General features: G+C 42.6%; 1 protein-coding gene across 8 annotated transcripts in view; it reads right to left on the minus strand.

Moving 5' to 3' along the window:
* KALRN (kalirin RhoGEF kinase) overlaps positions 1–26,724 on the minus strand; it is an 805,383-nt gene that overhangs the window by 454,154 nt on the left and 324,505 nt on the right. For all 8 annotated transcript variants that reach the window (XM_050916883.1, XM_050916882.1, XM_050916885.1 and 5 more), the window contains exons 4-5: positions 17,864–18,056; positions 13,358–13,870 (exon numbers count right to left, since the gene is read on the minus strand). In XM_050916883.1, coding sequence (XP_050772840.1) covers positions 13,358–13,870; positions 17,864–18,056 — 706 coding nt within the window. The remainder of the gene's footprint in view (positions 1–13,357; positions 13,871–17,863; positions 18,057–26,724) is intronic.

Consider the following 26,724-nt stretch of genomic DNA (forward strand, 5'->3'; position numbering starts at 1 on the left):
CTTGTATATATATATATCTTCCTACTGTATTTTCCACTGCAGGCATCCGATGAAGTTGATTTTAGCCACAAAAGCTTGTGCTCAAATAAATTAGTTTGTCTCTAAGGTGCCACAAGTATTCCTTGTTCTTTTTACTGAATCTTGGGTTTTTCAGTCAGAAGCCCTCAATCTAGTGACTACGTGAAGGGTCTTAAATTTACCGATTACAGTAACATTTTGTAGGTTCAGAGCCTTTGGAAAGACCCTCATTGGGGTGCTCACTTACAGTACTATGGTGATAGGTTGGTCAACTTTCTAATTTGTAAAAACCAGACACTGAGTGCCAGAGCCTCTTCACCTGAGGCCCCGCCCATTTCTCCACCTCTTTCCCTCGAGGCCTCACTTCCCACCCCTCTTCCCCCACACACCATTGCTCCCTGCTCTCTCTACCACCATCCCCTTGCCAGCTGAGCAGGGCTCTGGATGAGGGAGTAGGCAGGACGATGGAAAGAGAGCTGTGGGTGGGTAACTGTGGGTGGCAAGACAAAGGAGGGAGAGCCAGGTTCCCGGGGTGGGGGGGTTGACTGGGGCAGGGCTGGGGGAGGGAGAGCTGCACTCCGGGGATGAAGGGATGAGTGGGGCAGGACGAGGCAGAGAGAGCTGCGCTCGAGGCAGGGCAGGGGGAGCCACGGGTATCTCTCTCGCTAGAGTTGTCCCTGAGTGGTGCTCCAGGCTTCAGCAGCTACTGCTGTTCTTCCTGCCTCCTGGTGGCGGAGGCCAGTTATTGCAGGTAACTGGACTTTTAGTGTCTGGTCAACAGTGCTTTCTGGTCGAAAACCAGACACCTGGCAACCCTATATGGTGGTGATGGTACAAGTGCTTAGAGAGAAAATATCCTGCATACCAAGTACTGTATTCCAGTATGATATTACTATACTTCATTGAATTCTAAATCTTTAACAATTTAGTCCATACTGTAACTGCATTACTGCTATTACTTTTAACAATTTAACACAAAAGTTCATAAAAAAAATTCCTGCATCAATGGATCCTAGCCCTGTATTAGTAAAATACCATATTAACCCCTCCAGCAGGCATGTATATTTCTTCTCAGCATACAGCAGCTTTAATGAAAGATCAATGCACTCCTTAGAAGTCCCTCACCCGTCCCTACCTCTTCTAATATGCTTATGGCCTCCCTCCAACTTCTGATTCCTCGCCTAACCCTTCCCAGGACTCATTCACTCCCTTTCCTGCTCACCTTATCTCTAATAGCAACCCATCTCCCTAGTCAGCTTTCAAATGGTTTTCTTAGGGGCCTGTCACACATGTTCCCAAAAGGTTCACCGCCCCCTGCTGGTGTCCAGTTCAACATTTCAATCTAACCCTGGCAGCAAGCAGGCAGATAATATGAAGAACAGGCATTGATAAGTGAATGTTTCCAGCAGCAGAGTGGAGAGACAGGTTTAGCCTCCCCTGGGGTAACTTTGCCATCATGCCCCTATTCCTCACTATGAGAAATCTTCCTCCCTGAGCTGTAATGTACCAAAAAGTTGCCCATTCCCTGGTAGGGTGACCAGATGTCCCAATTTTATAGGGACAGTCCTGATTTTGAGGTCCTTTTCTTATATAAGTTCCTAATGCCCCCTACCCCTGTCCTGATTTTTTACACTTGCTGTTTGGTCACTCTATCCCCTGGTGTTATGCCCTTAGTAACTAGACAGTGTAGTATGAGTTAATATGTAGTCATGAAAAAATCACTTACAAATAGGAGGATTCTGCCATTTCATATAAACCTACTGTAGATCTTTTTCAAAATCTCTTGATACTCTGCTGAGAGAAGGAAAAATAAATATGACTCTGGGAAGGAAAGATGCCACAAGGGTCTTACCGTTGCCATAGGTGCTAGAACTAGTGGTTCTGGAGATCTTGCTGCACCCCCTGACTTGAAGTGGATTCCATTATATACAGGGTTTACAGTTTGGTTCAATGGCTCTAAGCACTCCCACTACAAAAACTGTTCCAGTGTCCCTGACCTTTGCTGATCTTTTTAATCTTTCTCATGCTGTTATTCCAGAAAGCCTGAGAGGATCCATTTCTAGGAAATGCTTCTCTGCACAAAAGCATCGACTGCAGTTTTCTAAGGGACGTTTACTATTGCTTTTCTTAATGGACTGTAATAAAATAAACTGCCTTCTATTAGCAAGAAGGATCATGTCATCAGCTCTGTAATATCATTTTATTACAGCACATGCAGCATCAGTATTTTTAAGTGCAGTATAAAAGGAAGTAATACTTGAAACAGTTAATGTAGAAATGTATCATACTCCAGGTCATGAATGCACAAATAGGCATTCCAAAGAAAAAGAAAAAGATAGCAAGGTTGTATTATTTACTTTTGCATTGCAATGGAGTAGTGCCCTTTTTCCTAATCTAGAGAGTACATTGCAGTCATGTTTGCTGCTATTCACCAAATGTTTAACATTGGAGAGACAAAGTAGAGCTCATAAGCATTCTTTTCTCTAGAGAGGAATGATCCATTCATGGGCTGCCATATTTAGAGACCATGATGATGAGCATGGTATAAATACTCAGCTTTGATAGCTACTAAACAACCACAACACTTATTGACTTCAGTGGGAATGGAACGTTCTCAGCATCTCTGAAGAGTCACTCAGCACCTCTATTAGGTCCGACTCTGTACCAGGAAATATGAAACTTCTTCTGGAGCGTCAGAATAATTCCACACATGGGGCTTTCCTGTTCTTTCTGAAATCAATGAGTTTTTCCACTGGTTTCCATAGGAGCAGGAACAGGGTCATCCTTGAGTCATACACAGTCAACTATTGACCTTTAACCCCAAGTTACCGTCTTTATGGGATGAATTTTAAGCACCAAAATAAGTAGCCAGATTTTCAAAAAGAGTTTGTCTTGCTCTGTTGAAAATCTGTTGCTTTATTTAGGTGACTAAATGGAGGCTGAGTTCCTTTGAAAATCTACTCTCAGTTGTGGGTTCTGAGATCTTGATAATCAGGTCCTGCATTGTTTAAAAGTATTGCTCTATGTCTCTATCTTACTAGAATCCTTGATATTAGCTCTATGGTCAACTGGGCATCACAATACTAGCGAGCGGGATTTTTCTGCCTACCAGACTTGGAGCAGGGAAATGCCAGCTCAAGCCATGCTTTGTGCCACTTTAGCGTATAGTCCTTAATGTATCCCAGCCACTAGAATTTCCACAAACAGAAAGCTGATTCTCACAACCCAACCACTAATGAAATTCACCCACTATGTCTCTGTATGGGTGGCATTCACTGGCAGTGTCACATGTCTCTACTTGCCCCACCTCCAATATCTTTCACAGACCACTGTCAAGTCCTATGGTTGTCTGCCTTTGGTGGATGTCAGCCTGATCCTCTGGTCCAGTAGCCAGTTAGCCATATCCCTCTCTGAGGTAACAGAATTTGAAGGATGACATTGAGTTCCTCACCCTCGAGAGGGAGGGGAAGACCTGTCTGTTTAGCAACTGCAACTGCTGCAGGTGTTCAATCCCAGACATTGAGTTTGCAAAGTATTTGCAAAGTTTACAAACCCCCTCTGGGTTTCCCAGTGTGGGAGGAAGGTGTCTTTAAGAGAGGGTTTTCGTGTCCTCAGTAACAAGATTGTAGGTAGGGGAGCCCAGGCCCTCCCGCTCCACCAGGCTCCAACCCACGGAAGCAATGTCCGACACCTGGCTACTTCCCACACTTCCTACCCCACTGAGATCTTACATTGTAAACAGAGTAGCAAAGAAAAGGAGACCAACTAAATCATCAGCCCCTCTGGGCTCAGCAGGCAAGCCCTTTCTCCCAGGAAAAGGTTTATGTAGCATCCTTCAGGAGCTCTCAGGGTAGGTCTCTCTCCCTGCCATTTCAGGCCCCAACTGAGCTGTCTGGCTACCTTTAAAGCTCCATCTCCAGCTGGAGCGCACACTGCAGGTGGGGATACGCAGGGCCACCTGGGTCCAAAGTTGCTCCTGAACCCCATCACTTCCAGTGTGGAGTTTATATCCCCCAACAGTGTCTCATGTTCCTAGGGCTGCCACGTTTTGGAGTTTAGCCTTTGCAAAAGCCTTTCAAATACACTGAAGGGGCTAGAGGGATATGTGATGAATTAAATCTCATGCCTTGTCTCCCGCTAGTGCCTGGCCCCAGTGGTTATTACAGCATGCTACTTACAGTGATGGGAGCTCTTAGCTCAAGTGATACAGGCTTGTGGTACTGGGTTCAATCCCAGCTGATGACCATGTTGTCTGTATGTTAGTGGCCAATATTTATTGCATCACAGTCATTGTTTCCCTTGCAGATATATAGAGACAGTAAAGAAGAAATGGGACCACCCCATAATAATCATGAAATTCCTACAAATTTAGGGTGGAAGCCAACCCTGAAGTATTTCCAGAAGGGTTGGTGAGTATGCAACCTGATAAAGACACAATATTTTTTGTCTTTTTGGTCTGTGTATGCTTGTCTGATTTCTTTACTCCTCCTTGTCCAAAAATCAACCAGCCAATTAACATTGCTCAGATAATTCAAATAGCTGGATCTATGTTGACTGTGGTTTTTGTTTTAAACAATATTCCATTTAGACCCAAACTGCATTTTTCATGTGTTACTTATGGTTAAAATATTTATCCAGTAAAAACACAGCTAGCTAGTTTTGGTTCAAAGATGTACATATATAGTTGGTAAGGAATTAATCTGTTGGACAGTGAGCATCAGAGACTGTACTGGAGGCTGCAATGTGTTATTTATCAGCAGATCATTAGAGTCAGGATTGCACAGTATGTGAATTTCCTCACATTGCTCTGCCAATGCTCCCCACATGGTTGACCTGACTGAATCACTGTCTGGTGACTTGAGCCGCAAGAAGATTTCAGTCGCCATCTGTAGATTCAATCTCGGTGCACTGCTTTTGCTCTGTGATATCCTAACTGTTGTCCTCCCTCTGCCCCAGCATGGAAAAAACAAATAATTGACTTGAGAACTAAGTTTCTCTACAGACAGCTGTGCTCCTTCTCCAAGCAATTCCAGTGACAGAAGCCCTGAGTGGGACTGCCACCCCCTTCTTTTCTTCCACCAAATGTGTGAGCTAGTCAGCAGATGACGACTTTACAGACCGTCTGGTTCCAGCCTGGAGCCTCTACTCACTCAATAAGAGGGAAAAAAAAACAGTCACGTTTCTTATAGATATCCAGTAAACCTTTTGGGACACTGAAAGGAGCTCAACTGGATTGACCCAGTCTCCATAGGGTTAATAACCCCATCCTGAGGAACTGCAGTTGATTTCTTCATAAGGAAAATACTAATGCTGAAAGGTGGACTATCACGGAAGCCTTTTGCTTTGAACAATTTAAGTGACTATCCAGTGGTTTTAATGTAAAAATATCCTTACACGCAATGACAAAAGTAAATCACCTTGCTTTAAAGGGAACACCAGTGGTATCCAAAAACTGAGAGATTCAAAAAGTAACCTATCCTAAAAATAAGGTAGTTTCCCGCTCCCCATCCCATCTTGATAAAAACATCTGTCAGACAAATGAGAGCACTTTATTAACCCTGTTAGTCAGAGGTGTGCATGAAGAATAGAAAGTTGTTCTCAACCCTTTCACTATTAGAGCTTGTTTTTTAAAATATCATCCAAGCAACATACAGAGATAATAAAAAGGTCTTTGTTTACATTCCACTTCTTACATAGTAGGCTGAACTTGCACAGTGTATCAGAGTCATTATTCAGTGATGACCAAATAAGTGAATGACACATCCAGGTTACAAGGAAACAGTAACATACTTCCCTGGAGGTAAAGAGAACCCAGTCCCTGCTGCAAGATCTTCTTGCCTACTGTGACCACACCTATCAGGAGAGGATAGAGTGCACTAGGCTAATGGAGGGACCAGGACCCTTTAAACTTAAACACACTGTCACAGGGCATTAGGAGCAGTGGCTGTTTATACGATCAGAGGGGTAGCCGTGTTAGTCTGGATCTGTAAAAGCAGCAAAGAATCCTGTGGCACTTTATAGACTAACAGACGTTTTGGAGCATGAGCTTTCGTGGGTGAATTCACCCATGAAAGCTCATGCTCCAAAACATCTGTTAGTCTATAAGGTGCCACAGGATTCTTCGCTGTTTATACGATGGACTCTGCACATCTAGGATGGAGTTTAAGCATCTGTGCAGCATGGCATCTGGTTAATATTAGAATACAAAAGTCACAGCAAACTGACCCTCCCTCTTTAAGAGAATACTAGGCTTTTCTCTGCTGCAGTCCAAAATAAGATAGAGAAGGCAAGGCTAGCTTTTTAGCCAAGTCACACAGCGCTTGAATCAAGGTTTGGTGCTTAGTGACTAAAATGACAGATGCATATTAATTTCCCAAAATAGGTAATGCCACCTTTATTAAACAAGAATTGCTTCAGACTGCATGGGCCTGTGATGCAGCATATCTCCACCCAAGTCAGGAAGGAGTTAAAGAGCTCCTCTGGGCACAATAAGCCTCAAACCAGTGCACTTGTGTGGCCTGTCAAGCAGGGGCAGGTCCATACAATAGAGGATCCTTATGTAACAGTGACAGACTCCAGTTGTAGGGATTGAACCTGGGACCTTAGGGCATGAATCTCTACCTCATGAGCTAAAACCCACTGGCTGTTAGCTAAGGCTATAGAGGAGACTCATTTTATCTCCCTAAGTAGTCTTGGTGCCACTAGATGAGCCAGAACACCACACCCAAAAGGTGTGTGGGTTACACTTACTCAGTGTAGCGCAGCACTCTGAAGGAGCAGGACTACAACTCAGAGATCCCTGGCCCCTGGAAGCAGGGATTGCTGACAGGGGAAATGACCTGAGAGCCTTGGCTGTGAAAGCCCTCTCAGAAAGAAAGGCTAGTACTTCTCTCTCTTTTTTTGAGGTGGGAGGGTCTTCCCAAAGGCCTAGACCTCTGCTTTTTGTGGGCTGTGGAAACACACTGACTTTTTGTTTGGACTACTTTAATTCCCCCTACAAGGGAGCAGATGCCCTGAACAGCATAGTCAGATGGCTTTGCCAACCCTCTCCCCAAGAGGGTGCTAGAGAGGTACAGCCTACTCCAGAGCCTAGAAAAGCTGAGTAAGTCTCTGAGTCCCTGTTTAATGTACACTAATATAGACCCCTAAAGGAATCAGCTGCAAGCAAGACTTACCATCAATCTAAACATCTGCAGTTCCCCACCCATGTTAAAACACCAATGGCTATTTAGGGAGGAGTTCTAGCCTGCTCCCTATCAGAATCTCTGTGGGGTCCCTTCTTCCATTACCACACCCAAAGAGCACACCATTACTGGTGAGCTCAGAGAATGTCTGACAAACCCAACCTGAAACGCACTCTAGCAGCTGTGCGCAGGGACTGGAGGTATAGGGGCTCTTCTAAGTCAGTATCCTGACATGAAGATGTTTGTGAATGGTAAGGCAACATCATAATGCCAATATTCAAAATTCAGTAACCATCATGTGCATATTCAGGATGGGTAGATATGACTTGGTCATGACTGGTTGAGAGAGCCCCAGATATATGCTGGTTTGCCAAATGCAGGCTCTCAGCTGGGCACCTGCCAGTAATATATGCAAAGAACCTAATTTGTCATGAACAAATAGGTTTGTATTGTGCTCTCTCTCCACTCTTCCTGACAGTTCCTTCTTCATGAGCTGGGAAGGGACTGAAATTTTGGATGCTTGCAAATTTTCCTTTAATGCTTAAAAATGGCACTGGGCAATAAGAAGTATTGAAGGAAGCTCTATTTGAAGGTCATAGAATCACAGCACTGGAAGGGACCTCGAGAAGTCATCTAGTCCAGTCCCCTGCCTCATGACAGGACTAAGTATTATCTAGACCATGCCTGACAGGTGTTTGTCTAACCTGCTCTTAAAAATCTCTGATGATGGAGGTTCCACAACCTCCCTAGGCAATTTATTCCAGTGTTTAACCACACTGACAGTTAGGAAGTTTTTTCTAATGGCTAACCCAAACTGCCCTTACTGCAGTTTAAGCCTATTGTCTCTTGTCCTATCCTCACAAGTTAACAAGAACAATTTTTCTTCCTTCTCCTTGCAACAACCTTTTATATACTTGAAAACTGTCATGTCTCCCCTCAGTCTTTTCTTCTCCAGATTAAACAAACTCAGTTTTTTCAAACTTCCCTCAGAGGTCATATTTTCTAGACCTTTAGTCATTTTTGTTGCTTCTTCTCTGGACTTTCTCCAGTTTGTCCACATCTTTCCTGAAATGTGTCTGAGGCCTAATCACCAGGAAGTAGAGTGGAAGAATTACTTCTCGTGTCTTGTTTACAATACTCCTGCTAATACATCCCAGCAATAGCATTACACTGTTGACACACATTTAGCTTGTGATCTGTTATGACCCCCAGATCTCTTTCCGCAGTACTCCTTCCTAGGCAGTCATTTCCCATTTTGTATGTGAGCAACTGATTGTTCCTTCCGAAGTAGAGTACTTTGCATTTGTCCTTACTGAATTTCATCCTATTTACTTCAGATCATTTCTCCAGTTTGTCCAGATCACTTTGTATTTTAATCCTATCCTCCAAAGCACTTGTAACCCCTCCCAGCTTGGTGCTGTCCACAAACTTCACAGGTATATTCTCTGTGCTATTATCTAAATCACTGATGAAGATATTGAACAGAACCAGACCCAGAACTGATCTCAGCAGGACTCCACTCAATACGCCCTTCCAACTTGGCCGTGAATCACTGATAACTACTCACTGGAAATGCTTTTCCAATCAGTTATGCATCCACCTTATAGTCGCTCCATCTAGGTTGTATTTCCCTAGTTTGTTTACCAGAAGGTCATGTGAAACAGTAACAAAAGCCATACTAAAGCCAAGATATATCACATCTATCACTTCCCCACATCCACAAGGCTTGTTACCCTGTCAAAGAAAGCTATTAGGTTGGTCTGACATGATTTTTTGTTCAAAAATCCATGCTGTTATTTATCAACTTATTATCTTCTAGGTGTCTGCAAACTGATTGCTTAATTATTTGCTCCAATATCTTTCCAAGTACTGAACTTATGCTGACTGGTCTGTAATTCCCCATTTGCCCTTATTCCCTTTTTATAGATAGGCACTATATTTGCCCTTTTCCAGTCCTCTGGAATCTCTCCCACCTTCCAAGACTTTTTGAAGATAATTGCTAATGGCTCAGATAATCCTCAGGCAGCTCCTTGAGTATTCTATGATATATTTCATCAGGCTCTGGTTACTTGAAGATATCTAAATTGTTTAAGTAATTTTTAACTTGTTCTTTCCCTATATTTCTTTCTTACCTCATTTTCACTGGCATTCATTAAGTTAGATAGTCTTTTAGCTGTAACCACTATTATTATATTATTGATATGTAGGCACCCTTTACAAGTAGGGCCTCTGAACTTAATTGAAAATGTTCCAGGTGGGAAGATCCTGTGTGCTGCAATCCAGCCTTAGATGCCACAACTCCCATGTGCCCTGGGGAAAGAGTGAGAGAATTCCTCTTCCAGGGAGTGCTGGTAGGCCCCATTTTGGGAGAGGAGCCAGATTGCTGGTGCGGAGCTCTGTTCATATCAGGAGCAGCTGATAATTGCTGCTGAGATCCTGCCGGGGCTTTGATCTAAGAGGGAGCTTCTGAGGTGGCTGGTGGCTGTACTGGAGCCAAAGGAGAGACTATTGCTGTGCCTGGAGCTGACTGAGGTAGGCCTGCAGTGAAGGAATTCTGACTAACCCCCATTCTGGTTTGGGAAAGTACTTGCAAGGGAAAGGGCATAGCAGAAAGACTGAGTCTGAGGAGAGGCAGAGTGATCTTCCCATCAAACCATGACCCAGAGCTGCTGACATTTGGTGGAGCCAGCTCCAGTCATCAGAAGGGTTGTGCAGCTTGGCTAGACTGATACACAGTTGCCTTGGCTGGACTGATACACAGAACCAACAGAGTGCTGTCTCCAGCTTCAGATCTTCAAGCGCACCCATGCAAGCGTCTAGGGGTATGGCTACACTTGAAATTTCAAAGCGCTGCTGCGCGAGTGTGGTCGTGGCGCCAGCGCTGGGAGAGAGCTCTCCCAGCACTGCACGTACTCCACTTCCTTATGGGGTTTAGCTTGCAGCGCTGGGAGCCGCGCTCCCAGCGCTGCAGCACTGTTTACACTGACGCTTTACAGCGCTGTATCTTGCAGCGCTCAGAGGGGTGTTTTTTTCACACCCCTGAGCGAGAAAGTTGCAGCGCTGTAAAGCGCCAGTGTAGCCAAGGCCTAGGATTCAAAAATCCACTCTAGGGTGGTGTAAATGGTGACAATGTATATGCCAGGTAGGTAAGTTTAATTTATTACTGTATACTATATTTGTTAATTGATTTTATTCAACTGCCCACAGTGGATTTAAATTGGTAGTGACATTTAATCTTAGTCCATTATACCCTGTTTCTTTAAGTTGTTAAGTAAAGGTGTGTTAACTCTAATTTAAGTATATTGGATATATATTATTTATAATTGGTATTTTTGAGTTAGACCCATGCCGATGATGATGATGATGATGATGATTATTATTATTATTATTAGAATAGGTTTATTCCTGGAGGTTTCTAAGGCACACCATTGAGTGTGTACGGGGGCCAGCCAGGTGAAGGCACCACCAATCTAAATTCCATTAGGAGTAAAGGGACTGCTGCAGAGTGAAGATTCTGAGTATCACCACCGGGATACTCAGAATCTCCTTTAGTGTCAACAACATCAGATGCCTAGGCACAGAGGTGAGTGTTGCCTGCTCCTGAGGGGTAGAAGGGAAAATTTTGGTTAACGACACTGAAGCAAAGACATGGGCTCTTAAATGGCCATGCAGAGCAGACAGGATCTTGTTTTTTTAGGGCCTCATGTCAAAGATTACATATACAGTAAACTGCATGGTACACAATCTGTCAGAAGTTGAACCCGTAACTCAACAAGTCAAAGTCTTCCCAATCTGATACTTAGACCAGAAGGCCCTCCTCTTTTGTAGCTGCCCTTCTCAGAGATATTTTATAGGTGGGATGAGAGCATGTGTTTATCCTATGTCTGGCTTTGCATGACTTGAGGTTTTACTAAATTTGTTTTTACAGTGTTGCTCCAAAAAGCTCTAAGTGCAAGAACTCATTTGTAGTTTTTTAAAAAATATCATAGTAGATGGACTCTCTCTCCAGAGTAGCTCCATAGCCTCTCCACTATCACCCTCAGCTCCCAACAAATGCTTAAGTGACACATGAATCACACACTGAGCTCAAACATCCACAGATTTGGGCTCTGGTGGACAAATACAGAGCAACTGAATTCCAGAGTTAGGGGTTCTCCATTAAGAATATCCTGCCTCTGTTGCCCAGATTCTTGAATCTACAATAATGACTATTCATGAAAGCGCAAAGTGGATCTCAACTGCTTCTCTGATTCATGAATAGACAGATAACCTCTTCAGCTGCCAAGAGCCAAACCTGATAGAGTTTTATAGGTCAAAATCAGTACCTTGCACTGCACACAGACACAGACTGAAGTCACTATTATGTGTAATAAGAAGCCAGTTAAAGCAGATGAGACTGTAATTTGATAGGAATGTGTGATGGGGAGTACAAATCTCACTCTGGGGAACAGCGGATTAAGGAGCAGCTCTGGTCACAGGAGGCTCTGCCCAGCTGTGCCTGCTGGGAAAGCTCTCAGTGAAGGCAAAGCTTAAAATGCCACAGCACATTTCAGTCAAGATGGTCAGTGTGAGGGAGCAGACCTGCACTGAAAGCTCCTGCAGGAATCTAGAGGAGCCCCACACCACCCAAAGTAGACATCAGTTCAGACCACAAGCCACCACAGAAGAGACAGAGAGAAGCACCTTCTCATGAGTGGAGGAAGAGACCTTCCTGAACCTTTTCTGGTAAGATGCACTGCAGGCATTAGCCAACCCTTCACTATGCATCTGGAGAGTCAGGAACACAGTGGGAAGTAACCCAGGGAGTAGGCTGGGTGATACCATGGCCCAGGTCACACACCTGAACTGCCTGCCCCACGGCCCTGGGTTGGAACACTGAGGAGCAGGAGGGCCCAGTTCCCCTACCACCAACCCCAGACTTTAACCACTAGGTATTACCGTGAACCCCAGACTTGACCAGTAGACAACATGGCTAACCAGTGCTCTAATCACTGGAAGACGTTGTCTAGGGAGACAGCCTCCCATCACGGTATGTTATGTCTGTTGCACAGTTATGTGATTTTGAGCATGCCTTAGCCATTGTCTTTTCAACTAAAATGGATGAACTACCCTGCTTCACTGCAGGGCATTCTCTTTGTCCTATCCCACAACCTTTTAAATTATTGTTTTATTGTATGGAGAGGAAATGGGAATGTAACTCCACTTTAATTGTATCCTTTTTGACATGTTATTCAACTAACTCTTGGTATAGCCATATTACTTACCTATGTAGATTTCTTGATATACTGTGTAAGCCCACTGTGTGTTCTTTGGACTGTTGTGCAGTACTAAAAATGTCAAATGAGATTTTATTTTGCCAAAAAGATTGCATTGGACAACTTAATGTTTACATAAATCTTCAAACATGATCCCATGCTGGAGAACAGGATGAGTCTTGGACTCTGACTCATCAGTTAGGTATCAATTTAAATGCCATCCTTATGTGCTGTTTAAGGCAAACCAAATGCATTGAGTTACATACTGTGATCATTTCAGAACACTTTTTGTCGAATCATGTGTTTAGTTAAGTCTAACCCAAATACAATCCCCAAATTTGTGCTAGTGAACCTAAATGTCCATTTTCTTGGTACTAAATTCCATTAATTAAAAGCCTACCAATTGTAAATCCTGTCACTCTTCTCTAGGACAGGGAGACTGAAAACATAGATAGGAATAACAATCAAGAAAAACTCATCTCTAGTTACACATTTTCCATGGTTAGACTAGAAATATAAACAATAATCAGAGTGACTCAAACTCTGTCATTCTCCTTTAGGCACAGGGCTACACATAAATATTCATAAATATCAAAAGTAACTTGAATAAAGCCCAATTTTAGATGCTAATGTCTACCCACAGTGAGTAGATAAAGCAGATTAACTTTCGTCAGAACTGACACAGGCAGGTTATTCTTGGATCTCATTATGCCTGCTACTTCCAACAATTAGTTCAGTGATTTTGTTTTAGAAGTCTCATAAAGCACATCGGCTGGGAACTTGAGATTTATCTCTCTCAGTAATTCCTCATGTTGCTAATTGTAGAAAAAATAATAATGGTCATAGCACCCATGTGTTAATAGCTCGGTTAAAGTGCTGAAGGGACAGTTTATTCCTTACCTTCTCAGCATCTTGCTCAAAGAGTCGGAGTTGAAAGCATTGGTCTAGTTTCAGTTTGCGAACATGCCACATCTGATGCAAGTGTTGCCGGGTTGAATGCAGTTTGTCCAACAGACTGGTGATCTTTGGCACAAGACTTTGGAAGTCTGCACTCCCAGGAATGCAGTTCCTACCAGAAAAACCATCGCTGCATCTTATGCATTGTAATAACCTTTGGCCCTCACGGTCCAGTTCCTCCACGGGAGCTTTGATCACTTTCTTTTTAAGCTGTGTGTGCTCATCAATCAGCCTTCTTGACCCTTCTACATCAACTGGAAATTCCTTCCTAGCCAACATTTCCTGGAGGTCCTCTAGCCTTGATAATAAATGGATGGCACTGTTGAAAAACTCTTCCAAGGAGACCCGCAGCTCTATCCATTCATCATGGTTGTAATCCAAGGTTCCTTCAAACTCATCAGTCAGCTGGGAAGGATCCACAAGTTTTGCTAGGCCTTCAACAGAGACCATACTTGTCTAAGGGAGGAAAATGACACAATCTGAATCAGTTTTCATTGACCAACCAGAAATAATCCTGGAATCTGTAAATGGCATGAATGGATTATTTTCCTCATCAATATGTCACTGAAAAAACGTTTTAGAGAAGACTAGAGACCATATCTCATTCCAATTAATTCAACCAGCTTTAAACCCTTTATTTGTATTTAAGTATACCTGTTATTCTTTTAGTGGAGAACTTTACTGGAATCAAATGCTTTTTTATTTTATTTTTAGCTAAACCGACCATTCGAGAATGCTTCTGCAGAGATTACTTTAACCCAAAACGCATGCTCTAACTGAATATCAAAGTATGCTTACTGAAGACTGGCTATGCTGACTTACTAAGTGGATACATAATATTACATTTACTTGTCTTACCTGCATTATATGCAGCTCGGTGACTGTACAGCAAAACAAGTTTTGGGCATGTGAATGAAAGCATATAGTCTGTTTTACCAAAATACAGAGCATACTGCTTCTTATTTTCTTTCAGATTATTTCAGTTGCTTTATGCCACGGTCAGAACTCTTTCACACTACTACTTTCTACTGCAATTAAGCCAAAATCAACATAAAAATAAAATGTCATTGGATTATTAACAAAAAGAATAAAAGGATCCACCTATGAATCATGCAAAATCAATATGAGACACTGTTCAAAATTTATTTAGATTTAACAAAATCAATGCCAAATAAAGGAATTTGATGTGTGGAAAGCAACTCAGAATTTGGATTTAGTAAGATGTAATGGCCTAATGATGGATAGCTGTTCACATTCTTTTTATACATTCTTTTTATTAAATACATGCTTATATCTTCAAAACTGACTACTGATTTTGGGTGTCTCCATTTTTGTGTGCTCAACATGAGAGCCCTTAAAGGGAACTAGTTTTCAGAAAGTGCTGGACACCTGACCCCTGAAAATCAGGTCCTGGGTGGTGTTTCCATTTGTATACCCAAAAAACTGAGGCACCCAAAATCACATCAGTAGGGAAAATACAGGCCACTTGTTTAAATATCTGGCCCAGTCCAACTCCTATTGAAGTCAGTGGAAAAACTCCCACTGAAAGCTATTGGTCTGAGTTTGACCCAACAGTACAGGATGCTCACTGGTAAATCCAGATTGTAAACAGGTAACAATCTGTTATTCCAGTTTCCTGTGCATCTAAAAATGATTTCAGACAACTCTGCTACATATTAAAAAAAATTTACTGAAGATATGCACAGATAATTATATAAGCAAATTGGTCACTAGAGGGGGTATTTTAAAATTCTGTTGTAATGTTCTTTCACAGGCAGGGTCATTTCAGGGAGACTGGGACAACAATGTGAAGGTAAATATGCAATTTTAAAAGGCATTTAAAATTATATAATCTGTCAACATGGACACTGACCCTTTAAAGGACCAACATGATAATTCAATTTAGAGTATGATTACTTGTCAAAAAAAAAAAGCTCTCTCCTTACTGCTAATACACCGTTTGTCAAGACACTGCAATACATTCTCTCCCTTATCAGCATTTTGACATGATGATATGGCAGGAGGACTTTTTATTTAAAGAGTTCTGCAGGCAAATTTGTTATTCAGATTTGTTCCCCTTGAGAACTGTTTGAGAGGAATACATTACCTTACTTCAGCAGGTATGGATTGGTTAAGACAAGGTAACAGTCCATCTGCTCTCATTTCTCTTTCTTTTAAAATGCAACCAATAAAAATCATTGCCTGCTTAGTCAACCTTTTCAGGAGGAAAAGAAAATAATCTTCAAAAACACCTCTGAATTAATGATAATGAGGCTTCTGAGGCCATCTCTCACAGTGACAGGAAGTTCCTGGAGTTTGCATTAGTCAATGAAGGGTCTGTCTTGCTCTTTTTTGCTTGACAACAGCTTATGGCTTATTTTACCTTTAAGGGGAAAATGGAGTCTGTAAAGCAGAATTGGCTACAGCAGAGTTTCCTGTGACTCCAAATGCAAGTAATCAGTCCTCACAAAGGGATACATTCTGCCTTGTGATGCATGCATTACTTTCATAAACCTCAAAGGCAGAATTTGGCCTTAAAATTGATACTAGTAGTTATCAGATCCTCTGCTCAGATCACTCATTTACCTCCACTGATTTCTGGTGAGCTATGCCAATTTACTCAGCTGAGGATCTACCCCATTGTGCTTTACCTTGGCTGTGTAAAATCAACAGTGGCAGTTCTGTCCTTAGGGCACACAGGCACTGCCCCACACCCACACCAAAAACAAAAGGGGGAGGGGAAGAAAGAAAATCAAAGTAGAATAAATGTATTTTAACACCTGCTCTATACAACATTATAGAGCTTTAATAGCACAACTCTTCTGAATGAGGAATCTATGTGAAGAGGTAGCTGCTCCAGTGCCCAAGACTATGTAACATTTTCCAGTAGCGGGTTCCAAAGTGGCAGCCGCAGCAGGAATTCAGTCAGGGCATCCACATGTCAGTGAACAGCATGGCAGTCAGTAAAGGCCTGAGGGGCACTTTCAAAACAAAAGTGCCCTTAATTTATGACAGACAGCAGATGTCGTAAGAGAAAACACAGGAGTGCCCCTACTATCTGGAGCCATGACTGACTATTAGAATAGCTCAACAGCCTGTTTGTATTCAGCTTACGCATAGTCTGAATTTTAAGCATAGGCTCGAGTCCCACTAACTTCAACTGGTCTTAAAAAAGTTGTTAAACTGGAGCAATAGTTAGCTCAAAAGGCAATTCAACATTCAGTGTTATAGACGACTGGCCAAATTCTGCTCTGAGTTACACTTCTGTAAATTCACAGTATCTCACTGAAATCTGGGGATTTACATTGGAGTAAATCAACCAAGTATGGACCCTTATCTTAGAAATGGGGCAGAAAAGAAAAGCTAATAGTATATGCCAATTGATATTTGAACCTTTTGCATACCAGAATTTTTTTTCAATTTGAGTAAGAGGCTCAAGTTTCTAGAAAGATCAAAAAGCCTTAACTGAAGGTAGTGGTTTACCTTCACCAAGAGGAAAGTTAGTAAAATCCTCCTTAATTATGTAGCATACCCTTTATTGTTTTCCACTTGGAAAATCAGGTAAGAGCCTGTTATTGTTAACACAGCATGCAAAAGACTCAGCTGTAAATTTCAATTAACCTAAGGTAATGAAAATATATAGATAAACCTCAAGTCTAGGCCCAGATTGTTAAAAGTATTGAGGCATTGCTAAGCTCAGCACTGCAATGCCTAACTGATTTAGGAGACAAAATCATAGAATATTGGGTTTGGAAGAAACCTCAAGTCATCTTGTCCAACCCCCTGCACAAAGCAGAAGCCATCCTCAGACAGATTTTTGCCTCAGATCCCTAAATGGCCCCCTGAAGGGCTGAACTCACAACCTTGGGTTTAACAAGTCAATGCTCGAACTACTGAGCTATCCCTCTCCCTCATTTTCATATATGAGTAAAGCACTTAGGAGCCTAAATCCCTGGTGAAAATTATATTGTTTCCTAAATCAGTTAGGCATCGCAGAATTGAGCACAGCAATGCCTAAATACCTGTAGCAATCTGGACCTAAATGCCTTTTAACGAGGTCATTAGCGAAATTCTCTAGTAAGAAGACTAGCTAAAAGAAGTTTCTACAGAATTTTGCGTCTTTAGGTTTCTTTGTATTTTAGAACATACCATAACCACAAAAACATGCAAACAAAAATCCACTAACCAACCATCGATTAGTTAAAAGGAAAGAATGAAAGCAACATTGCCGCATAAAAACCCAATATAAACATACTGGTGAAATTCAGTCCTGTGGAGAGGGCCAACACAGGGCCAAAGCACAATTTAAATTCTGAAAATGGGGCTAACGTGGAACTTCAGTGGCATATGGTCCTTGTGTTGGCCCTCTGCACAGAGCTGGTCTTTACACTAAGCAAATTCCCTGAGGGGCAAAATGCACCCCAGAAAATGTCTGAGTTGGCCTCTCACCTCAAAGATGAATTTGGAACTGCCAAAATTAGTTTTCTGCTTCTGCCAGAAGTTGTCAGGTTTGATAATCAGGGCAACATGGATCTCAGCAGGGAATGCTTCTTGAAGGGTCTTCAGAAGAGGCTTTATCAAGTCCCACTTCGATCCCCGCATATCAATAATAACAGTGAATCCTCGTTTACAGACATCTTCACTGTAGAGATAAAAGCATGTCAGGATTATTATTACTGTCTATAGACACATGAGATATAACTCATTAAGCCTCAGCTTCTTTTATTATAATTCAATATTGTAATGCAAAGCATGGAATAATATACTTGGAAAGACAAAGCAGAGGATAATATAGTATAATGGCTATATGGTATCTTAACAGTTTTATTATGATCTAATTCTAATTTAGATCAGTAGCTAACGTACACGTAAATAGAATATATAGTATCGATTTTGTCTTCAGCATCTTTATTGGATTCTATAAAGCAAGGCCAAAGTGTTCAAAAGTGATGAGTGATTTTTGCATGCTTCCATTTGTGGAGTCCCAGTCTAAGAGCCCTTAAAAGGGCCTGACTTTCAGACAGTGCTGAGCAACTGCCCTCAGAAAATCAGGCTCCTGTATGGTTTCTCAGTTTAGGCACCCAAAATGGAAGCCCCCACAATTTATAGTCACTTCTGAAATTTACATTCCAAATGTCTCTGCGTCCTTTTAAGACTATATTCACACAACTTCTGGTCCCTGTGCCTCCCTAGCCATTTCGGAAGTGCTGTAAAACTAGAGCAGTCAATGTGAACTGATGATAAGAGATACACAGAGTTCAAAAGCAGCATGATGCCAGCTTGCACATTTTTCTTTTCCCTATTATTCAGGAGGATAGATGAGAAAGAGTGCAGGGACATTATCTGCTTCCTGGCAAAGAAGAGTTTAACCTCAGCTCTGCTTTTCCCTCCCCCTTATGTAGCTACTTAGGGAGAGGAACACAAAGTATTCAACTATCTGAAAGGGTGTTCCAAAGAGGATGGATCTAGACTGTCCTCAGTGGTGACAGAACAAGAAGTAATGACAGAACAAGTAGTAATGGTCTCAAGTTGCAGTGGGGGAGGTTTAGGTTGGATATTAGGATAAACTTTTTCACTAGGAGGATGGTGAAGCACTGGAATGGGTTATCTAGGGAGGTGGTGGAATGTCCTTCCTTAGACGTTTTTAAGGTCAGGCTTGACAAAGCCCTGGCTAGGATGATTTAGTTGGGGTTGGTCCTGCTTTCAGCAGGGCGTTGGACTAGATGACCTCCTGAGGTCCCTTCCAACCCTGCGATTCTATGATTCTATGTAGCATTATGTGGTATTAAAAAGGAAGTATCTGTCTCTCCTGGCTGTGAGTATAACAGTCCAGATGTGAATCTTATTTAAACTCATGTAGCATTGTCTTTCTGAGTCTGCAGAGAACCTAAACAATACTTCTGAGATGTGAACTCTCCCACCCCTCAGCAATCTCATTGGCATGTTGTTATCAATGAGCTTTTAGAAGTTACTTTAATATGTAAAATTTACATTTTTCCTTGCTGCTCATTTTTGTTTATGGAATTGGGGACAGGATGGGAGTAAAGCTCATGAGATAATGGGAGTTGCTACAATGAAGGAATGCAGAAAGAAGAAAGGAGGAGAGAGACAGACAGGGAAGGAGAAAAGAAACAGAAAGGAGATTGGGGAGGAAGGGGATGGGGGTAGTCTTAAAGCTGAATATATTTCTACCACTGAATGATGATGAATGCAACAACTGGGTACTGAACGAGTAATAAATAACAGTAACAAAAAGCTCAGTTACTACATAAAGGCCATATTCCACTCTTGGTCTTTGTGTAAACCTATTGACATAAGCAGAAAAAATGCTGTAGACTCAATGGAGTATAGAAGTCCTAAATACATACTCCAAGCCACAGACCATACATTAAAATGGAACGTAGCCCTATCCACAGAATGCTCAGACCCCCTACAAACACTCCCACTGAACACTAAAGACCTGATTCTCATTTATACTAGGGCCCTTCTCTCCACTATGACAGTGTAAAGGGGCCTTAAAGAGCAATTGAAAGGGACCTTAGCATAAATGAGAATGAAGCCCTATACATCTCAGTGAAATGCTTGTACAAAGATCATGTTCAGATTTTGTGTTGGAACAGAAACAGGAGCATTCTTTATAGAACTGACACTGAATTTGATCTAAAATGTGTTCATTAACTAAGATAAATAAAACCCATGTAATTCCGTTTCTAGCTTTTCTTTTTGTTGTTGTTGTTGCTCCACTTATGCTTTGTACAGGCATTATGATGCTATTCAGGATAAAATGGAAGAAATGAGAAGTATTGAGAAGATAAAGTACTTCAGTTACTTTAAGCCCGCCATATAGTATTAAGAATTAAAGTCATTGGTGATCTCAACCAGGTCTAAAAGGGTCTGCCCACAAGAGAAATGTATTAATACAGTTCGCCACAATGCTTGTTAAACAGATCTTAAACCAACAGTTAGCATGGGGAATAGGGAAGAGAAAGAGAAATAACCAAATCCACAATACGCAGTTTCCAAAGATGAACAGAGACACAATCTTATGCCTGCAAGGGTTTAGTGCATTCAAAGCCAAGCAGCACATTAAATGCCTGAACACTTTTGATGCATCCAGAACATACTGCATAAAACAGTCAAAAGAAAAACCAAAGGGAACAGGTACCTCCAAATATCTCCAGGAGTACAGAACTTTCTACTCTTCTTTTACCTACTGCTGGGAGGTCAAAAGTTTGAATTCTTCTATAACTTATACCAAAATGGCTGTCATTGGTACTACTGCCTCTTATCCTTTGGTACCAGAGCTGGGAAACAGAGTTGAATCAAACTGGATTGAATTGAATAGGGTGTGGTGGAGTTCCCCGGCTCCTCCCCTCCCTCCTGCCCCTCCCCCCCAAAAAAAAGCTTTGTGGGGTTTTCAACAGCTTCTGTCAGGCTATTTTCCCATCACTGATTTTCCAGGAGCAGCTTTTCCTTCCTTGACAAAGAGGTTCAGGAAATGGCTTGTCTGTATTGGTATACGAGTGCCCCTATAACAAATGTAGTAACAACTAGATTTAACATGTCTTTTCTTGAAAAACTAACTAGTATAATAACATTGAGGCAAACAGCCAATCTGTATTAAATGACAAATCTCTATAAGTCCTGCTGTCTTGCCAGTTTACAAAACTGACCTATAACTAGTGAACATATAACATATTAATAAGATACCAACTGATGAATAAGAAAAGAATTGCCTGCTTAAGCAGAATAGTAATGCCTTGAGGGACTATCATCTTGTGTGTATGAGCCTGGACTAAAGCCTTAAATCCAAACTCCCACAGACATTGCAGAAGGTCAGACCCTGATCCAAACTTTGAAGCTCAGGCTGTTAGATATCACAGTGATAGATACACTTAGATACCATGATAGGAAGTTTAGCAATAAGACAGAGAAATAAGATAGATAAATATGGGCTGCCTCCTAAGCCAACTGAAGCCAATTAGAGTCTCTTCACTGGCTTCAGCGGCCTTTGGGTGAGGCCCAAAGAAAACACAGATAGATAGAATGGGAGTTTTCAAAGGTACAAGGGCAGTTATACATCCAATTCTTATTAATACATAGGTACCTCACTGCCATTTGTGCCTTTGAAAATCTCCCACAACAATATATAGGCCTGGTCTACACTACGCGTTTAAACTGAATTTAGCAGCGTTAAACTGATTTAACACTGCACCCGTCCACACAACGAGGCCCTTTATATCGATATAAAGGGCTCTTTAAACCAGTTTCTGTACTCCTCCCCGATGAGAGGAGTAGCGCTGAAATTGGTATTACCATATCAGATTAGGGTTAGTGTGGCCGCAAATCGATGGTATTGGCCTCCGGGCGGTATCCCATAGTGCACCATAGTGACTGCTCTGGACAGCAATCCGAACTCGGATGCATTAGCCAGGTAAACAGGAAAAGCCCCGCGAACTTTTGAATTTCATTTCCTGTTTGCCCAGCGTGGAGCTCTGACCAGCACGGGTGGCGATGCAGTCCCAAATCCAAAAAGAGCTCCAGCATGGACCGTACAGGAGATACCGGATTTGATCGCTGTATGAGGAGACAAATCTGTTCTATCAAAGCTCCGTTGCAGAAGACAAAATGAGAAAGCATTTGAAAAAATCTCCAGGCTATGATAGACAGAGGCCACAGCACAGTGCTGTGTGACAAGCGTAACGGAATGCCAAAGAATCAAATGGACGCTCATGGATGGAGGGAGCGGGTACTGAGGACTCCAGCTATCCCACAGTCCCTGCAGTCTCCAAAAAGCATTTGCATTCTTGGCTGAGCACCAGTGCCTGTAGGGTCAAACACATTGTCCGGGGTGTTTCAGGGTATATGTCGTCAATTTACCCTCACTGCCCCCCGGGAAAGAAAAGGGAAAAAAATAGTTTCTTGACTTTTTTATATGTCACCCTATGTCTACTGCATGCTGCTGGTAGACGCGGTGCTGCGGCAATGAATAGCAGCATCCTCTCCCCTCCCCTCCCCGGTGGCAGACGGTACAATATGACTGCTATCCATTGTCATCATCAGCCCGTGAGTGCTCCTGGCTGGCCTCAGGTGAGGTCGGCTGGGGGCGCCTGGGTAAAAATAGGAATGACTCTCGGTCATTCCCGGTAGATGGTACAGAACAGCTGGTAACTGTCCTCATCATAGCAACTGGAGGCTGAGTTCCCTCAGCCCCCCCTTTTCATTTCTAAAGAAAAGATTCTGTACTGCCTGGACTATCATAGCAACGAGATGCTGGGCTCCTCTCCCTCCCACCATTTAATGTCCTGCCTGGACTATCATAGCAGCTGGAGGCTGCCTCTCCCTCATTTTATCTCACTAAAAAGTCAACGTTTCTTATTCCTGCATTCTTTTTTACTTCATCACACAAATGGAGGACACTGCCATGGTAACCCAGAAAGGTTAGGGGAGAAGGCAATCAATGGGTGGGGTTGTTGCAGGGGCACCCCCCATATGGCATGCAGCTCATCATTTCTGTGGGATCTGACACAGAGCGGCTGTGCTCTCTGGTTCTCTGATACACTGGTTCTCTAGTACACTTGCCCCATATTCTAGGCAGGACTGACTACATTTTTAGATAAACCATAAAGGAGGGATTGACTCAAGGAGTCATTCCCATTTTTGTCTTTGCGTCCCCAACCGACCTCAGCTAAGGCCAGGCAGAAGCACTCATGACAGCAGCAGATGGTAAAGAACAACTGATAACCGTCATCTCATCACCAATTTACAATGGCACAGCAGACGGTACAGAACAACTGGTAACCATCTCTGCTACCTTGCAATGGCAAATGAATGCTGCTGTGTAGCACTGCAGTACCGCCTCTGTCAGTGGCATCCAGTACATATACAGTGACAGTGACAAAAGGCAAAACGGGCTCCATGGTTGCCATGCTATGGCGTCTGCCAGGGCAATCCAAGGAAAAAGGGCGCGAAATGATTGTCTGCTGTTGCTTTCACGAAGGAATAAATGATGACATTTACTCAGAATCACCCACGACACTGTTTTTGCACCATCATGCATTGGGATCTCAACCCAGAATTCCAATGGGCAGGGGAGACTGTGGGAACTATGGGATAGCTACGGGATAGCTACCCACAGTGCAATGCTCCAGAAATCGACGCTAGCCTCGGTACATGGACGCACACCACCGAATTAATGTGCATAGTGTGGCCGCGTGCACTCGACTTTATACAATCTGTTTTACAAAAGCGATTTATGTAAAATCAGAATAATCCCATAGTGTAGACATACCCATAGATAGATTAGATAAGTAGGCACGTTTTTAGAGAGATATTTTTGGGCCGGAATATTTCATCTTAACAAATAGCAGCATCTCCATATCAGTGTTAAGTTGGAGTTTTCCAGTTACAAAGAAGTAGACTGACAGCGCCTGAGAGAGACATGCATGCATTGACTCAAGAAATAACATTGAGAAGACAAACAAGTCCTTTGCACTTATAGGCTGATGTACTGAAGGATGGCGTTTCTCATTTTGAACAAAGGCAAACATAGTTTCAAGAATCTTGCTCATAGTTTCTGAGAGCTAGCTATCCTTCCAATTATTACTTTAATTAGATGAATAGCATTCAGCTAATAATGCCTCTGCCCCTGTGTCTCATCAATGAGTTTGAACTTTCTGCCACAGTGATAATTCCACACCACCCTTCTGTGACTTTATGGACAAATTTAGTACCAGATTTCTAAACCTACCTGTCAGAAGCTATTAGTTAACAGTATTTAAGCTGCCTCCAGCTAAACAGTCTTCTGTTAATTACTTCTACTTTTAGATGACAGAGTGTGTTGTTAAGAGTGGCACATACACTCATAGCATGAGCAGACATACAGGTACTAATCAGCAGGATGATGCCTCTGGACAGGAAGGAGGAAAGGAGAGAATTAGATATTTTAATTATAAATTGTTCAGAGGAAGGACTTGTACAGTGCCTAGCATCATGGGGCTGTGACCTCGGCTGCTGCCTCCCAGCCCCACTAACGTCTTCAACTGCCTGTAAATTAATACTTAAAATGACTCTTCATTCAACTATACATGCAAATCCAAAGCATTAATTTTTTTAAAAATGAATTTAAAACATTCTCAAAAACAAAATTAGGCAGCAAATTTGAGAAAGTATGACAGGCTTAGACAGCACCTCAGTGAGGTCTGTGGGTGTGGAGATTTCACATATACTTTGATTTTAAAGATAGAATTCAAAAATGCGATTTTGGATATCTAAAGGTAAGCATAAGGTAATCCATATGTTGGCAGCAAGGGAAACCTGCCCTGATTTTCAGACACACTGAACATCCACAACTTCTACAACTTCCACTGAAGGCAAGGGGAGCTGCAAGTATTCACCATATTTGAAAAATCAGGCCACTTTTCTTTAGGTGCCAAAATGTGGATTGAGGATGCTAACTTTAGGCCACAACGGTTTGGATATTTGGCCACACTTATTAAATTCTATGTGAGAAAGAAAAGAGTAGAATTGTATCCTCTAAGCACCTGGCATTGGCCACTGTCAGAAGACAAGATACTGGGCTAGATGGACCTTTGGTCTGACCCAGTATGACTATTCTTATGTTCTCAATTTATCCACTGACTAGGAAAAGCATGGACAGCAGCAATCAAAGTTTCCTTCATGATGTCCCAACAATGTGTCTTATCCCTGATCTGGCCAGCTACTTGGAGGGCATTTAGTCCATATGCCCATTCAGTCCTCGTGCCCACGTTAGATTGGCAAATAATGTCAATTGTGGGGAATGATTTTTCTGTTATTGATAACTGGCTACCAGGAACTGGATTCAAATCACCAGCTTATCTCACATGGGACATGAAACAGCCATCAAACTGATATGCCACTACTGACCTGGGCTAGGTTTGCACCAGTGAATTGAAAGCACCCAACAGCTTATGTGTTAGCAACCACTTGTGTCATCCAGTCTATATAACTTCTTTCAAACAAATATTGAGACCATTGTGATGGGTCCCCCCTGCCCCAGGATGCCACTTGGAACTCAGATACCACTAAGCCAGCCTGTCCCACCAGCCTGGGTTCCTCTTACTCTGTGCTGCTGTGACAGGCTCTCAAACTCCCTTCCAGCACACAGGTAGAGACTCACCCAGCTGCAGCTATATTCACACATATGCTGAGATCAGCTCTGCATAGAAGAACTCAGCTAAGGAATTTGCCCAGCATCCAAGTGCAAGCCCCCTCTGGAGTGTAAACCCAAAATTGTATCATCTTGCACTGCACAAAGAACTATAAAGGGTAAGCTCATAAAATTTGCTCTCTCCCTCAATGTGGAGAGAGAGATGCAAGAGCTTTCTGCCCCAAGTATGAGTTCCACACTTGTTTTAGAGAGAAAACCAAACAAATATATTAACTACAAAAGATAGATTTTAAGTGATAGCAAACAGATCAAAGCAGATTACCTTAGTAAATAAACAAAAACCACAATCTGAGTTTAACATACTAGATAGGTAGGATATAAATTAGCAAATTCTCACCCTCAGTGATAAACAGACTGGCAGATTCTTAAGGCACAAGTTGCCTTGGCTTTCCCAGGTTTTCAAACACAAGCTAAAAATCCTTCTAGCCTGGGACCATCACTTCCTACAGTTCAATCTTTGTTCCTCAGGTGTTTCCAAGTGTGTTGTCGGGAGAGTGAGTTCCCCCCCATGATCATAGGTGCCAACTTTCTGACAGCGGGTGGTCCGCCCAGACCCAGCCTCCATTACACCCTTTCCACCAAGATCCTGCCCTGCTTCTTCCCACCCCTGTTTCGCCCCTGCCCTGCCTCTTCCCCACTTCTTCCCTCCCTTACCCCTGCCCAGCTCTGCCCCCGTCCCTGAGTGCAGTGCACCCTCGCTTATCCCCCTATCCCCCAGCACCTCCTGATGCTGCAAAACAGCTGATCCGCAGCAGGCGGTAGGCGCTGGGACAGAGCAGGAGGCGCTGATTGGCGGGGCCCACCAGCGGGCAGAAGGCATTGGGTGGAGGGAGAGATTCTGGTATGGGGGCTTGCTGGTGGGTGCTCAGCACCCACCATTTTTTTCCCATGGATGCTCCAGCCCCAGAGGACCCACGGAGTCAGTGCCTATGCCCATGATGTCATTTTCCCCCTTTTATATCTTCTCCCCATTTGCTGGAAAGATCTTTTGCTGTGACCTGGGTCAAACCGTTCCCACTGTGTAGTGCTACCTCTAAGAGGTTTCTGTTGTACACAGTTCCTGGGATAATCCTTGTGCTTGTGTGCATTTCCTCAATAA

The sequence above is a fragment of the Gopherus flavomarginatus genome, chromosome 10 (genome assembly GCF_025201925.1).
Source record: "Gopherus flavomarginatus isolate rGopFla2 chromosome 10, rGopFla2.mat.asm, whole genome shotgun sequence".
Lineage (NCBI taxonomy): Eukaryota > Metazoa > Chordata > Testudines > Testudinidae > Gopherus > Gopherus flavomarginatus.